This window comes from Equus quagga, chromosome 11 (assembly GCF_021613505.1).
Source record: "Equus quagga isolate Etosha38 chromosome 11, UCLA_HA_Equagga_1.0, whole genome shotgun sequence".
Classification (NCBI taxonomy): domain Eukaryota; kingdom Metazoa; phylum Chordata; class Mammalia; order Perissodactyla; family Equidae; genus Equus; species Equus quagga.
The window spans coordinates 26,503,369-26,520,111 of record NC_060277.1 but is presented as its reverse complement, the minus strand read 5'-3'; the positions used below and the strand labels follow the sequence as shown (position 1 = coordinate 26,520,111).

Genomic DNA, 16,743 nt, shown 5'->3' with positions numbered 1-16,743 from the left:
TCACTTTATTGAACCAACCTGACCAGCTAGGATAAAAATAAAAAACTTTATTTTTCTCCTGCTGGCACTTCACACCTGCGGTGTGGAGCAAATTCTTTTCATCTCTGGGGTGTAATCTTTTTTTTTTTTATTGTGGTCATAATAGCTTATAACATAGCGAGATTTCAGTTGTATATAGCACTATTTCTTAAATGTGATGGCGGGCACCAAGGTGTTTTATTTTATTACTATTCTTTAAACAGTATTTATCTGTCATGTATTTTCTTTTGTATGCTTGATACATTTCATAATAAAAAAACATTTTAAACCATACTCAATAGCCTTTAAATCTGAATAAATTCAACATTTTTATTTGCAATGAATGATTTAAGACTGTGTCTACTTTATGAAAAAAGGATGTTAGTAAAATTATAGGTATTTATTATCACCACCACAAGCATTTTCAAAGTTTTGGGTATGTGAGTGACATAAGCTTGAATAGATGCCCAGCAACAATAAAACATGACATAGTATGTTTTATTAGCTTGTTAATCCATGCCTTGGGTCCAATGTGAGGGACAGGTTGTGAGTAAATGTGCCAGTGAAATACACCCCAGAGGACCTTAATGCTTTTATCCTGCGCTCACTGTTTTACTTTTAAACCTCTTAAACTATGTTTTCTTTTTAAGGTAGTTTTTACACGTATATATACTTGGGATATTTTTTACTTCAAAGAAAGGAAAATGAAGTTTTCCTATTTCAAATCTACAAATGAAAACTTTCAATGTGAACTCCCTTCCACTTTGCTAAGGTTAATTAGCTTCTTTGAACTCAAACTCAGTGGTTTCCTCTTGGGTCAACCTCTCCTGGCCACCTTCATTCTTTTTTATGAACACAGTCTGCACAGCCCTGGATTCTCCATCATTATTCTGTGCTTCTGCTTGTACACTGCACAATAATGTCTCCATATAAAACACTGCAGTCCTCTCTGGCTGCCTGAGGATCGACTGCCATCGTGGTAACTATCCCAACCAGGAAGTTCATGACCAACCAACTACTTTAGTGGAAATACATGGTCATTGATGTCCTTTATCCTGGGAAGGCAACAGTACCTAAGGCAGAAATTTAGGAAAAACTCACTAAAATGTACAAAACCATACTGGATGTCATCTTTGTATTTGGGTTCAAAACCCATTTTGGTGGTAGCAAGACAACTGGCTTTGGCACGATTTTATGATTCATGAACTCAAACACAAATTTGCAAGACATGGCCTGTATGAAAAGAAAAAGGCCTCCAGAAAATAGTGAAAAGAACACAAGCACAGATTGAAGAAAGTTAGTGCCGGCAAAAACAAGGAGCAGATTCTGCAATGACTTTATCTGCAGTGACAGTGCAAATTTTTCATAAGAGGATTAATAAACTATAAAAACTTTAAGAAAAGCACAAAAACCCCACTATAGGTGCTTCATGAATAGTCCTGACATGGCTTTCCTGAAACTCCAAGTACCAAACTTCCACTCTCTCCAGCCTGGGGAGGGCTGGTACTCCAGTTACTTTTAGTAGTTCCTAGCCCTGGAAGGCAGAACTCGATCCTCACGCTAGAAGTCTCCAGTCAACTCCTCAAATCAGAATCCTAATGACAGGCGTGGCCTAGACCTCCAGGTCCCACAGATTCTCTGACTCCATCTGACTCCAGTTCATTATTGGTAAAGCTACCCCCACACTCAGTGGCGTTAAAGAGTAATCATTTATTATTGGTCATGTGTCTGTGGATCAACTGGGATTCGGCTAATCTAGACTGGTGGCTTTGCTTTTCACTGCACACCTCTGGGTTGGCTGGAGAGGCTCTGCTCTAAGTGTCTCTCATTCTTCTTGGACCAGCAGTCTAGCCACGGCACATTTTTCTCATGGTGGGACAGCAGAGGCCCAAGAGAGCCAGCCTCCTATTGGCCAAAGCAAGTCAAATGGCTGAGCCCAGAGTTAAAGAGCAGTTACCCTGCCCACAGTGGGAGGGCATCACAGTTACATGGCAAAGGACATGGATGTGCATATTAGCTATCTATTACTGCATAATAAATTACCCCTAACTTAGTGGCTTAAAACAACTAATAAACACTTATTATGTGGGTTAGGAATTCAGGAATGGCTCAGCTGGGTAGTTCTAGCTTGGGGCCTCTCATGAAAGATAAGAAATGCTGTATTCTGCAAAGAGACTGAAATGAACCTGTACAAATACCCTACTGTCTACTACTCTTTAAAACAAATTTTTTGTACAATGCAATAAACTTTATGGGAAAATGTTATTTAGAAGATACTTAGCACCAAAATAAATGACTGTGATATGTTAAGAACAGGTTAAAAGATGGTGAATGCTGACTCAATTCCACATAATACACAGTAAGAGAGTAATAAAACAGGAGACATAAATTGCAAATCACTTAATAAGTTGAGAGATAGGATACCTGCTGAACTCCTGGGTCCTTGCCCTACTGTTTCCATTGCCAACAGTCTTGTTTGTTGCTTCCCACTTGTATTATTTCAACACTCTTCCAGCTGGTCTCTCTGCTTCTAATTTCTCTGGCTTCCAATTTATCCTGTTCACAGCTTCTACAATAATCTATCAAAGATCTGATTGTATAAGATCCTATGGTGCTTTCATCCTGCTTACTATTTTAAATACACACTCTCCTATACAAATGTTCAAGATCTACCCACTGATTCATTAATCCGTTTTTAAATTATCACCCTTCCCTAGCAAGGTCCCTTTGCTCCAGCTCTGACGACAACTTTGTCTCCATCTCAGCTCTCAATACACATGTACCTGCTTTGTCTAGCACAGCTGCTAGCATATAAGAGGTACTCAAAAACATTTGTTGAATGATCAGACCTAGAGTAACAACTAGGTAACCCTAAAACAAAATTACAAGTTTCTTTCCTTAGGTTTAGTTGAACCTGTGTCCAAAGCACCTTCATGTTTACATCAAATATATTTTCATAACACCTTCTGCCTCTCTGAACTCACCTCCACCCACTCTTTGTTCATCCACCATGTTTTAGCTGGGTAGGCCTTCTTTCTATTCCTTGGATACGTTCAGCTGGTTCCTCCGTCAGGCCTTTGCCTGAGTTGCTTCCTCTTCCTGGAAGCTTTTCCCTCTGTTTTTTCACACTGCTAGCTGTTTTTTGTCATTCGGATCTCAGCTTAAAAATTATTTCCTCAGAGAGGACTTCCATGAACATCCAGTCTAAAGTAACTCCCTCAAACCTTCACTATCACTTCTCTCTACTCAATTCTTTGCTGTGCAGTATACTACTATTTCTCTTGTTCATTTATTTACGTGATTAACTGGCCTCTCCACTAAGCTGTAAGCTCCCTGAGGGCAAAGATGTCTTGTTCACTGAGCCCTTGTATTGCTAGTGTCCGCCATAAAGCAGATGCTCAAAAGGTATGTTAAATGAATGAACAAATCTGACTTCCTAGCCAATGCTCAAAGCCAATTTCCTGATCCCAACAAATGTCAAGTTCTCCTAATTCATTTCTACTATACCTTCTAAGACTCAGCCTAAAAGAAAATTACCTCCTCCAAGAAGCTTCCCCTGAAATACTGTTAATTCTTGAGGCTGCACTTTCTCCTACACATTTAGCCTGTACCATATAAAATTACATGCGGTCTTATAGATAAATAGCTCTCCAGTGGTTTCATGTGCATGTTTTTCCTCTGAACTAGACATATCATCAGATCCTTGAGGGCAGGTCTGTTTTTTTGTGTAGCTTTGTTTTGAATGTTCTGGCAGCCCTCAGTGTGCTATTGTGCACACAGCAGCAACTCAATACTGGTTTACTAATAAGCACTTTATCAAAACTGCCTAATAGAGCTCTATGGCCAATGTAGGATTCATGATAACAAACAATTTAACCAGAATTCAGTGAGAAACACTTTATCGAGATTTCCCCAATTCAATCTCATTATATTAAAGGATCAGGAGAAAGAATCTTACTCTCTCAGTTGTCCGTCAAAAGAAATATCTTCACTGAGATATGAATTACTACATATCCTCTGATTTCTGAGTAGATGCTGGGAGAGTTGGCTCTTTGCAATTTTATGTTGAAGGCCCTATTCACTATATTCGCTAATATCCTTTACATAAAGGTCCACCACATATGTCTCTATTTGTTTAATTTTAGGAAAAATTTCTATATAAAAATTATCCGTAGCATTAATCACCAAATAATGAAAAATTCAGAACACAACCTATTTCTCTTTCACTCTTAGTTGGGAAGAAATAGCGTCAAATTCAAAATCCACTTACAGCACATTCTGCTAGTACTGATAACCATTTTAACTTCCTCTCCATATTATCCATTTTATTTTTATTTTCCTAAATTTTTTTTTTCTTTGTCCACCAAAATTCATTTACCTGTAAGTCTACCAAAAGGAATTCTTACATTAACCTCTCTGGAGCTCCTGACTCTTTCATCTGGAGAGTCTGCCAGCACCTGAACATTAAATTGACATCAAGTAGACTCATCCACTCTATAACCAATCCTCTTTTATGTTAACTCTACTATCCTTTTTTTTCTGGTCAAACAGTGCAAGACACTGGAGGGATTTCTGATTTCTTATTCTCACGGCTGAAGTATCCAATAGACACACTAAAGAAAACACTTAGGGTACCAGCAAAACAAAGCACCATAAAATTTGTAGGGGAAAAGTTTTACATTTGTTATTTTTAAAAAAATAATTCCAACACAAATCAAAAAATAAAATCATGAGGACTGGCACTTCTAGCAAGATGGAGCAACAGGACTACATTTACCCTTTCACCTAAAACAACTAAAACACTGGGCAAAATATACGAAACAAGAGCTTTTAAGACATTTGAAATCAGGCAACAAAAGACAGTGATCTCTGAGAAATGGGAAATAAATGAGTCTTATAATTGTTCCAGCTTATTGCCTGGAGAGAATGCCAGGCTGCAGTAGACCCTAACAGTTTCCTTGGGTTGAGGCAATGGACCTAAGTGGGTAGGGAGGCCAAAGGCATTAGAGTCAGGGACTAGAGTTGACGGGGCAGAGTACTCAGGATTAGAGAGCTGTATAGAGGGTTGTGGAGGTGTAGAGGGTTTCCCCAAAGTCTTCAGCTGAGTATTACCAATGTGTAGACACAAAGAAACTATTGAGAAACTATTGAAGTCTGGGGAAAGAATCATTCAGACAGTACAGATAGAGCAATCCTTAGAGCTCACATAGGGTTGGAGACAGCTCCTGTTCCCACCAGTGAGAATGGAAAAACTCGTAATTCACAGGGTATCAGCAGAGTACTCAGGAGGATTTTGCCTTAGCAGTGGGGAAAATTAGCCCTAGACTAAATTCTACTCTGGTCCTGCCTAACAATGCTTAAAAGTAAGACATCAAAGGATCAAACTGTTTCCAGTAACTTAACTGTATTCCAGAAGAAAGCTCAAGAATATTTATACAGATACAAAAATATCTAGCGTCCAACAAAATAAAATTCACAGTGTCTGGCATCCAACCAAAAATAACCAAGCATGCAAAAAAAAGCAGGAAAACACAATGCAAAATGAGGAGAGAAATCAATTGAAACCAACTCAGAAATGACATAGATGATAGAATTAGTAGACAGGGATATTAAAACAGTTTTCATAACTGTATTCCATATGGTCTAAGAGCTAGAAGAAACATTGAACATGTAAAGGAGAAACATGGAAGATGTAAACTGGTGAACTTGAATGCACATCAATAGAAATTATCCAAAATGAAACACAAAAAGAAAATACTGAGGAAACAAACCAAATGAACACAGCAGCAGTGGGCTCTGTGATAACTTCAAGCAGCCTATTACACACATAATTGGAGTTCCTGTGAAGGAGGAGAGAGGAGGAAAGATAGAAAAAATATTTAAAGAAATAATGACCAAAACTTTTCCAAATTTGATAAAAACAATAAACTCACAGATCCAAAAAGCTCAATGAACCTCAAGCACAAGCAACATGAAAAAACTGACACCAAGGCACATCATAATCCAACTTCTCAAAATCAGTGGTAAAAAGAAAATCATGAAAACAGCCAGAGAAAAAAACCTGTCAATCTTGAATTCTATATCCAGTGAACATATCTTTCAAAAACAAGGTCAAAACAAAGACTTTTTCAGACAACACAAAGCTGAAAGAATTAATCACCAGCAGACCCACACAATATGCAATGTTAAAAGAAATCTTTTAGAAGAAGGAAGATAATACATGTGGAAATTTGTATCAACAAAAAACAAAGCAAAGCACTGAAGACGTTAACTATCTGGGTAAATATAAAAGACTTTCTAAAAAACTTAAATCCCTTTAAAATAGAATTGAATGTTTAAAGCAAAAATAACGATTGTGGGATTTATAATATATAAGTAAATAAAATTTATGACAATGATAACACAAAACCTGAGAGGGAAGAAACAGAAATATACTTTCGTAAGTTTCTTACACTGTAAGTAAAGGTATACTGTTACTTGAAGGTAGATTGTGATAAGTTAAAGATATAGGCATACCTTGGAGATATTGTAGGCTTGCTTCCAGACTACCACAATAAAGCAAATATGATAAAGCAAGTCACACAAGTTTTTTGGGTTTCTGAGTGCATATAAAAGTTATGTTTACCTTATTCTGTACTCTATGGAGTGTGCAATAGCATTATATCTAAAAAGACAATGTAGGGGCTGGCCCAGTGGCACAGCAGTTAAGTTCTCACGTTCTGCTTTGGCAGCCCGGGGTTTGCCGGTTCGGATCCTGGGTGCAGACACAGCACCGCTTGGCAAACCATGCTGTGGCAGGAGTCCCATGTATAAAGTAGAGGAAGATGGGCACGGATGTTAGCCCACGGCCAGTCTTCCTCAGCAAAAAGAGGAGGATTGGCAGCAGATGTTAGCTCAGGGCTAATCTTCCTCAATAAAAATAAAAAGACAATGTATATACCTTAGTTAAAAAATACTTTATTGCTAAAAAATGCTAACCCTCCTCTAAGTCTTCAGTGAGCTGTAATCTTTTTGCTGGTAGAGGGTCTTGTAAAAAATGCAACATCTGTGAAGTACAATAGAGTGAAGCACAATAAAATGAGGTATGCCTGTATATATTATAAACTCAATAGCAACCACTAAAAGTGCATCAAAAAGTTATAGCTAATAAGTAAAATAAGGAGACAAAATGGCATCATGAAAAATAATCTAAGAGAGGCAGACAAAGAAGAAAAGGAAAGAAAGAACAAACGGGATGAATGAAAAACAGATAAGATGGTAGATTTAAACTCAACCGTATGAATAAACACATTAAAAGTAAATGATCTAAATATACAAATTAAAAGGTAGAGATTGTCAGACTGGATAAAAGAGTATGATCCTGCATATAAATGCTGCATACAAGAAGCCACTTTAAACATAAAAAAGTAAAAGGATGGAAAAAAATATACCATAAAAATTTTAATCAAAAGAAAGCTGGAGTGGTTATATTAATATCTGATAAAGTGGATATCAGAGAAAAAAATATAAAGAATGATACCAGAGATAAAAAAGGTCAGTTAATGATAAAGGGATGAATCATCAGGAAAACAATATGATCCTAAGATAATATAACGATCCTAAAGGTTAATGTGCCTGAAGCAGAGCTATGAAATATACATGAAGGAAAAATGGATAGAACTGCAGGGAGAAACAGAAAAATCCACAATTACAGTTAGAGACTTTAACACCTACCGTCAGTAATTGATCGAACAAGTAGAAAGAAAATAATTACAGATATAGAAGAACTTAAAGATACTATCAACCAAATCGCCATTTATAGAATACTGCGTGAACAATAGCAGAATACATATTCTTTTTAAGGGAACATGAAACATTTACCAGGATAGATCATATCTGGGCCATAAAACAACTCTCAATAAATTTAAAATAATTCAAACCATATAAAATATGTTCTCTAAACACAATGGTATTATAAACCAACAACAGAAAGACATCTGGAAAATCTCCAAATAGTTGGAAACTAATGAACTTTCAAATAATTCATAAATCAAAGGAAAAAGATCAAAAGAGAAATTAGTAAGTAGTTTGAACTGAATGAAAACGAAAAAGCAGGGGCTGGCCCCGTGGCTGAGTGGTTGAGTTTGCACACTCTGCTTGGGCAGCCCAGGGTTTCGCTGGTTTGGATCCTGGGTGCAGACATGGCACCGCTTGTCAGGCCATGCTGAGGTGGCATGACACATGCCACAACTGGAAGGATCCACAACTAAAAAATACACAACTATGTACTGGGGGGATTTGGGGAGAAAAAGCGGGGAAAAAAAAAGAAGACTGGCAACAGTTGTTAGCTCAGGTGTCAATCTTTAAAAAAAAAAGAAAATGAAAAACCAACATAATGGAAGTTTTGGGGAATGCTGCTAACGTAGCACTCAGAGGGACATTCATGGCTCTAAATGCCATATTAGAAAAGAAAACAGGTCTCGAAAAGATGATTTCATCTTAAAAAACTAAAAAAAGAAGAGGAAATAAAACCAAAGCAATCAGAAAAAAAGGGATAATAAAACTTAGAATGAAAATCAATGTAAAAGAAAGGAGAAAAAAAGAGAAAGTTAATGAACCTAAATCTGATCCTTTGAAATCAATAACATTGTTAAGCCTCTAGGAAAAAAAGAAAAGACACAAATTACCCATATCAGAAGTGAGAGAAGTGACATCACTACAAATTCTACAGATATTAAAAGGATAACATGGGAATATTATGAAGCACTTTATGTCAATAATTTGACAACTTAGATGAAATAAAACAGTTCCTTTGCAGACATAAACTACCAAAGTTCACTGAAGAAGAAACACATAACTTAAATAGCCCAAAGTTTTTAAAGCAATTGAATTTGCAGCTAAAAAAACCTTTCCTACAAACAAAGGTCCAGATGGCTTCATTACTGAATTCTATCAAACGTTTAAGGAAGAAATAGTACTAATTCTACACAAACTCTTTCAAAAAATCAAAAAGGAGGAAATACTTCCCAATTCATTTTGATACTCACGCCAGACAAAGACATAACAAAGAACTGAAAACAACAGACCACTATCTCTCATGAACATAGATGCAAACATTAACAAAATTTTTAGCATACCAAATCAAGCAATATATAAAAAGAAGACTGCATCACAATCAAGTGAGGTTTATTCCAGGAATGCAAGGCTCATTTAACATTTGAAAATCAATTAATTCATCATGTTAACAGACTAAAAAAGAACCTAAAAGAGAAAAAAACTAAAAAGAAAAAAGATTTATATATATATATATGATCACCTCAATAGTTGCAGAAAAAAACTGTCAAAATCTAACATTAATTCCTGATAAAAACTCTTCAGGAAATTAGGAATATAAGGGAACTTCTTTACTAATCAACAGCCTCTACAAAACAAAAACAACCTATAACTAACATCACACTTAATGATGAAATATTGAATGTTGTCCTCCTGGCATCAGGAGCAAGGCAAGGATGTCCATTCTCACCACTTCAACATTGTATTGGAGGGTCTAGTTATTGGGTTTGAGATTTCATCTTACCATACATACAAACTAATGAGTTAGCTTGTTATTGTTCTGTGGTTGCTAACAGAAGACACAAGACGCCTGGGTCAGCGACAAACGACTTTACTATTCATGGACAGCAAGAAGCCTGTGCACCTGCATATTTGTGTTCGTTACCCTTGGCCCCAAGTCCTGCAGGGGAAACACTCAGATGGATGCTATGCCTTCAGTGGATTTGTGTTACAGCTAAACACTGAGTTTGGGGAATCCACTGCTTTTGTGTAAGCAGCAAGCAAGTCTGCTCTTTGGGAGTGATGTATATGTTTATTATCTTGATTGTGATGATAGTTTAATTGGTCCATATATATATCAAAACATAGATTGTGCACTTTAAATATTTGCAGTTTCTTGCACATCAATAAGGCTGTCTAAAAAAATGAGAAAGATCTTCCATTCCAAGCATTCTAGGCCTTTCTATATCATTAATTTTAACAAACATTTTTGGGCTACTCCTAATGCGCTAGGCACGCACTATTCTGGTTTGGGAATATAATGCGTTAAAAAAAAAAATCCCTCCTCCTATAGAGTTTACATTCCTATAGGAGGAGACTGGAAATAAATAAGAAGAAGAACATCAGATGGTGACAACTCTGATTAAGATAACCAAACCATTTAAAGAGCCTTTTTTTAAAATCACAGTTGTGTGGCTACTTCAGACTGGGTGGGTGGGTGGGGTCTCTCTGAGAAGGTGAAATTGATGCAGAGATATGACTATCAAGAAGGAGCCAACCATGTCGAGGTGGCAGAAGAGCACCTTTGGCCTTCACTATTATTTTGGCTTCCCAACTGTTTTCATTTCCCCTCAATCTCCTGTAAACCACTGCTGAATTAACTTTCCCAAAAGCTAATCTGATTATATAATTCCTTTCTTTATAAAGCTTCAATCCCTCTCTTACCTCAATTACTAAATATGGTATGAGCTCTACATTCTGGCATTATAAGTCTGCACACATGTGACAAAACCCACCTTTCTAGTCTTCTCACTACTCCTTTTTTCTTACACGGAAGAAGCCCTGATCTTAAATACGCTTTGCTACTTTTGATCATGCTGTTTCCTCAGCCTGGAATGCCATCCTTCTCCATCAATAGATATTTCTCATCCTTGAAATGTCCACTTAAATATCAAATTCTCGTTAATGTCTTTTCTTATTTTCCCAACCAGATGTGACTTTTTGTTTACATTTCCCTTCTATTATGTTTTTCAATGGGTAAAACTCATCTTACTCATCTTTTTATTAGATAGTGGCATAATGCTCTGCAGACAGGAGATAATCCATCACTTCCTAGTTGACTGAATTATCTTATGAAATAGAGCAAAGTTATATACACTAAGATGTTTACCACAATGTTGTTTAAATTAGTAAAAAAAGAAAAGAAAGAAAACAAGGTAAGTGTCCAAAAATAGCGGAATGGTTCAGTAAATTATAGTACAGTAGTATAATGAAATATTAAATAGCCATTAAAATTATAGTTTCGAAAACTTTTAATAACAAAAATAATTATCCTGGGGAGTGAATCAGCACAAAATATATATATATATATATATATATACAATAATAACTCCAAAATGGGAGAAATACAGAATGAAACCTAGAAAGAAATACACTAAAATGTAATCATGATTCATTTCTGGGGGATGATTTATACAATTTTTATTTTCCTCTTGACCTTTTTCTAGGCTTTCAGTTTATATTTAATAAACATGTATTTGCTTTTCTAACTAGAAAACAAGTTACAATAGTAAGATAATTACATTTAAAAGATTTTAGATATAAAGGTCTGTGGATTCAAAGCCAATTTTGCTAAAATGTAAAATATTTAGTACATACAGTGAGTAACATGAGTACAAATGTATAAGGCAGAGTTTGACTGGGGAACTCTTAGAATGGTAAACAACTGTTTAAAATGTAATTTTTGTCTTTAATATGCTTCTTTCTTCAATTAGCTAACAAAAAAAAAACAGGTAGAGGGAAGACAGATAATATAAACACCAAAGAAAGCACAACGATTAATTTTTATTAGAAAGAACAAATGGTTCACAAACTAGCAAGTACAAAAATAAAAATGTTATTTTTCAATGGATAGAACAAAAGATGAATTTCCTAAGTTACTTTAAATGTTTACACAACTTACCTACAATTTGTCATGTAACGTAAGTCACACAAATTTTCATAGTTTTGAGGAGGATTACATAATTATCTACAAACTTCTTCTGGAGAAGGAGATTTGGCGGAATGAATTCAGTTCCAGTTTCCCTTCATTTGCTTTAATGCGTCTACCCTAGACACACAGATATTACCCCACGGAAAGCTACCCAGATTCTCCATCACCACATTAAGTAGCCATATAGAAAACAGACCGATATTGTGTCCTTTTATCCCTAGAGAGATGAAATGGTTTGTAGCTTATTTTAAATCACAAAGCAATTCTTTTGTGTACTGAATTGGCCCAAGGCTACGGAGGTTGTGCAACTCACTTCCCACATGACCTCCACTAGTGGCTGCTTCCTAATCATGCCAGAACATGAAAACCTTGAAGGCACTCCACGTGGGGCGGTGCTCTTTCTGCCTCTGAAGTGTTTCCTGGGCCTAGTTAGAACAACCAAATTCTGAAAAGCCATTCTAATGGCAAGCATACTCAGAGGGGAAAAAAAAACCCAGACTTTTTCTGGTTAGGACGGGAAATGTGGTTAACCTAAATTGGACCTGGGGCGCAAATGGAGGCATCAAGAAGCACTCCCAGTGCTTCAGTTCAACTATGCATTTTTGCTTCCTTTATTAAAAAAAAAAAAAAAGGCTCTTTAAATGGTTTGGTTATATTTAGAAATGTAACTGCTTAAAAAAACTGCTTTAAAGGACCGTGTTTGGGGAGGTGATGGGGAAAGAGGGCAGATGAACAAAGCTTTGCTTTTGAGTAAACTTATTAGCTAATCAAAGTTAGCAAGCAGTGCTTTCTAAGTAGCAGTTCACGTATGATCAACAGTCCTTCAAAGACTGTTGCTTCCTCTTTTCTCTTTCCCAGGAAGAAACATTATGTGGGGCTTGAAGTCAAAAAACCTGGGTTCAGATCATGTCAATGTCAAACATGCATTAACAATTTCCAGACACTATGCTTTCCTGCAGTTTGTCATCTCTGAATTGCAGGCTTTTCCTCTATAAAATGGGTATACCAACAAATGCCACCCTTTTCATAGGTGATTGTGTAGAAAGAAAGTATAAGCAAGCTTAAACTGCTATCTAAGTATTTATTATTGTTGTTGCTATTAGGTCTGCCTGACATACAGAAAGTACTTAACAAATGTTCACAAAATTACTAATGATCTGGGCTAATTATAGTGGACAAACAGTAAGAGCAGATAAATCAAGAACCTTAAAACCAACAATAACACTTTCACTTAAAAATTAACAGATATTTAACTGTAAATTATTAATATCTTATATGGAACAGGGGCCGGCCCCATGGCTGAGTGGGTTGGGTTTGTGCGCTCCGCTTTGGCAGCCCAGGGTTTTGCTGGTTTGGATCCTGGGCGCGGACATGGAACCACTCATTAGGCCATGCTGAGGCGGCATCCCACATAGCACAACCAGAGGCGCTCACAACTAGTATATACAACTATGAACAGGGGGTTGGGGGCGGGGGAGCGGGGGGTGTGCTTTGGGGAGAAGAAGAAAAAAGAATCTTATATGGAACAAAGATGAACACCTTGAAAATGCCCCAGGGGAGAACAATGTCACAACTGCCAGGAGAGGTCACTGTAATCATCACAATTTGGTGGGATCTCAGGTATGGCAGAGGGATGCTAGCAAATCAGGTTTCCTGGAGGTATAGAGGCAGTAAATGAGAGGGTGAGAGCCTGAGCTCCAGAGCTCAAATCTCAACTAACAACTTGTGTGCTCATGGGCAAATTACTTAATCTTTCCTAAATCTCAGTTTCCACATATGTAAAATGGGAACAGCAGTAGTACCGCTAGCAGGATTTCTGTGAAGATTAAACGAAGAAATATGGGTCAATTACTCACCACAGTGTTATTTGCTTAGCTATCATCATCTTCATCATACTATATAGTGGGTGACTTTCTCTAAGTGGAACTAGACCAGGATCCTCCATTTTACAATCTGCCATTAACCCTCAGCCACGGTAGTGAACTATGGGATGTTTCTGAAAAAATGCAGCAAAGGGGGTCCACTGTGGTCACATCTTCTGCCAGGTCCCTATATACCACTATGCTGCTTAGGTGAAGTTAGATATGCCTATCGGGAACTGTGATTCCCTGAACCAAATGTTACCAGATGTCCAATGTACAATTTTTCATATTTCACTAAGTACTCTCTGAACTATCCTGAGTCCCTGGGTTATACTTTTAAATTTCAAGTTTCTTATCCAAGTTGCTCATGCCCTATGTTTCACTTCTAGTAAAATTTGTCTTTCTTTTTTCAAATGGAAATGTCAAAAAGCTTAAGATGTGCACACATGCATATTTTTTCTAATTTGCAGTGAATGAAATCTTGCTAATATAGAAGCTAAAGAAGTTAGAATAATGAAACACTGAGATAGGAGTCCCTTATAACAGTATATACCACATTAAATGATGGTGATGGTCAATGAAGCAATAGCTTCACATTCAATATCCTTCTGAAGTGAAATAACTGCATTTTAAGGAAATAAAATCTAACCCTTCTTGAGATGTCCTGCTAAATGAGTCAAAAAACCCTAATTCTAGATCTATAAAATTAATCAAAATAATCCAGCTGTGCAACCATCCTACTTCTTATCATAGAGAATGTAATAATGCAGTAAATTTTGGATCCTGGATATAAAAGACATTCCTCCCTCACACGCCCAACAGTCATCTTCTTGGGATCCTGGCCACTCTTCTGGGACATCTGAAGGCCCTTTGCTCTGGGGAAAGGCTGGGCCTGGCCACCTCAGGCTGAGCTGCTCCTCCAGCCTGCCAGCTTTGTGATAGTGCTACCTGCCAGCCAGCAGCATGCTGGTGTCTACTGGGCTACTGCAGATTGAACAGACTGTGAATCCAGCCAGAGGATAAGAGGTTGTTTTAATTGGCTAAATCTGCTATGTACTAAGCGTATGGCCATGAATTCATAGCCAAAACACTAATCTAAAAAAAACTGTCATGTACAATTTAAACACAAAACAAGAATGACATTTTTGCTCATCAATCCTAGTTTTGCCACGAGCATTTTTAACCTAACATTTTATAATGGTTACCAAGTCTTTACCTTTGCTGAAGTAGAATTTTCATGGTATACTCCTTGTACCAAGTCCATAAGGGCACTTGCTAGAAGTTCCACAACCTAAAAAACAAGAACAAAAATTAAAATAAACAGTTTAAAAAGTTTATCCCTATTTTTACCTCAGAATACCTCAGAGGGCTTAGTAGAAAGGTGGTATTTGTGCTTGATGGAAAAAACGGGGTTATGTGCAAAGATCCTGGCAAATAGCATTGCCCACCTGGATATCAGAGCTGTGATCCAATTTTTTTCAGTCCTAATTCAAGCCAAAAACCCAAAAAAGTCTTGTATGTGTAGCATTTAATATACATGAAAATCCAGTAATAGCCATTTTAAACAAGCTTAAATTTCAGATAACTAATGAAATCTTAACTCAATTTATTTTCTGTATGTTTATTCCTGTTAGGTGAACACTTTTTCAATATCTTCATTCTGGGAGCCATTACAATGCTAATTTTCATACTTAATACAGAAATAAAAGCAAAAGCAAAAGAATGGTTAAGCTTTCAAATGTGTTCATTCTGTTATACTAAAAATGCACTGGAGGGCTTCTGGGTCAAATGTACCATAAACAGTGAACATTTTTATAGAACTGCAATATTAAAATCATATTCATCAAACCTGTATTATTTTCAAGTCTCAGGCTATTAAAAAAAATGATCAAGCAAAATCAAGAGCTTTGAACTTGTTCCAGAATGTAAAACAAGCAGAAAACAGTAAATGATCTCTTTGGAACTACTGTACAATTTAGAGTTGTTTGTATAAACCATCTTAATTCAGGAGGATAAAATAGTGGTATTTATTATAACGTTTGATGCAGCCATTTCAAACAATAATTCCTGAAGGCAACCCCATCCGCTTCTTATGAAGTCTTAATATCTTGTATACTTAGCTTTCTATATCATGCAGTCCTGTATCAGATTTCCACTCTTTGCTTCCTAAAATTTAGCTCGGTTTTGATTGAATTAAAGGATTTTGTTTCAGCTTTTATCATTCTTGTAATGGAAGACACTATTAAGCCAAAGGATACAGACTCAAACAACAAGATACTTCAATATCAGGTACTCTGGATTTAATAAACATTTTTTTAGAGGCAAATTACATTAATTTGTAGAAAGACTTGCTTTAAAATTTTAACACGAGTATTTATCTCCAAATTTATATTTACATTCATACTGCATAATACACACAGAGCTGCTGATATGGAAATTTGGCTGATTAAAGGCATATTTTTTTCTAGCTTTGCAGATGGGTTAATTTGTAAGACCTATACAAAGTCTTTTTTTTTTTTTTAAATCACATTGCCCTTTAGGTAACCAAATACTTAAGAAATATTGTAGCAATATGAGCTGCAGAGGAACTGGAAGGACAATGATCCTACAGTGTTACCAGATGTGTTGAGTTATTTAAGTGGGGAAGAGAGAAAAATGAATGGATTTTTTCCCCCTGAAGGTATCAGATAAGCCCTATTCCCAAATCCTAGAGGATAGAGTATCGCCAATAGGTCTATGAAAGACTGTAACTAAATGCACAGCATCAGATTGGATTACAGTTTATACAAGCAACATCCCAAGATCCCCCTGATGGCTGGACACATAATACAGATCAATCACTCACTAAGAAATGTTATGGTTTTGAAACAGTTTGAGCTCTGAGACCAGCACCGGTAAAGTGAAGAGGGATTTACAAAGAGAAAGTCCAACACTCAATGTCAAAATGATGGCATAAACTTTTAACAACGGATCTGGCTCTGGATAACCACAGTGTTCCTTTACCTCCCTGAAATTCCAGACCAGACAGAAGTAACAAAAATATTTTATTCTCTGATGTTTTTTCTCTTAATGCCATTAGCGAATATAGGAAGACCTGTACTTATAAGTTCATAATTTATA

The 16,743-nt window shown here is 36.5% G+C and overlaps 1 protein-coding gene across 3 annotated transcripts in view; it reads right to left on the bottom strand.

The window, feature by feature from the left end:
- PDSS2 (decaprenyl diphosphate synthase subunit 2) overlaps positions 1–16,743 on the bottom strand; it is a 269,150-nt gene that overhangs the window by 69,546 nt on the left and 182,861 nt on the right. For all 3 annotated transcript variants that reach the window (XM_046677266.1, XM_046677267.1, XM_046677268.1), the window contains exon 4: positions 14,840–14,914. In XM_046677266.1, the coding sequence (XP_046533222.1) occupies positions 14,840–14,914 (75 nt within the window). The remainder of the gene's footprint in view (positions 1–14,839; positions 14,915–16,743) is intronic.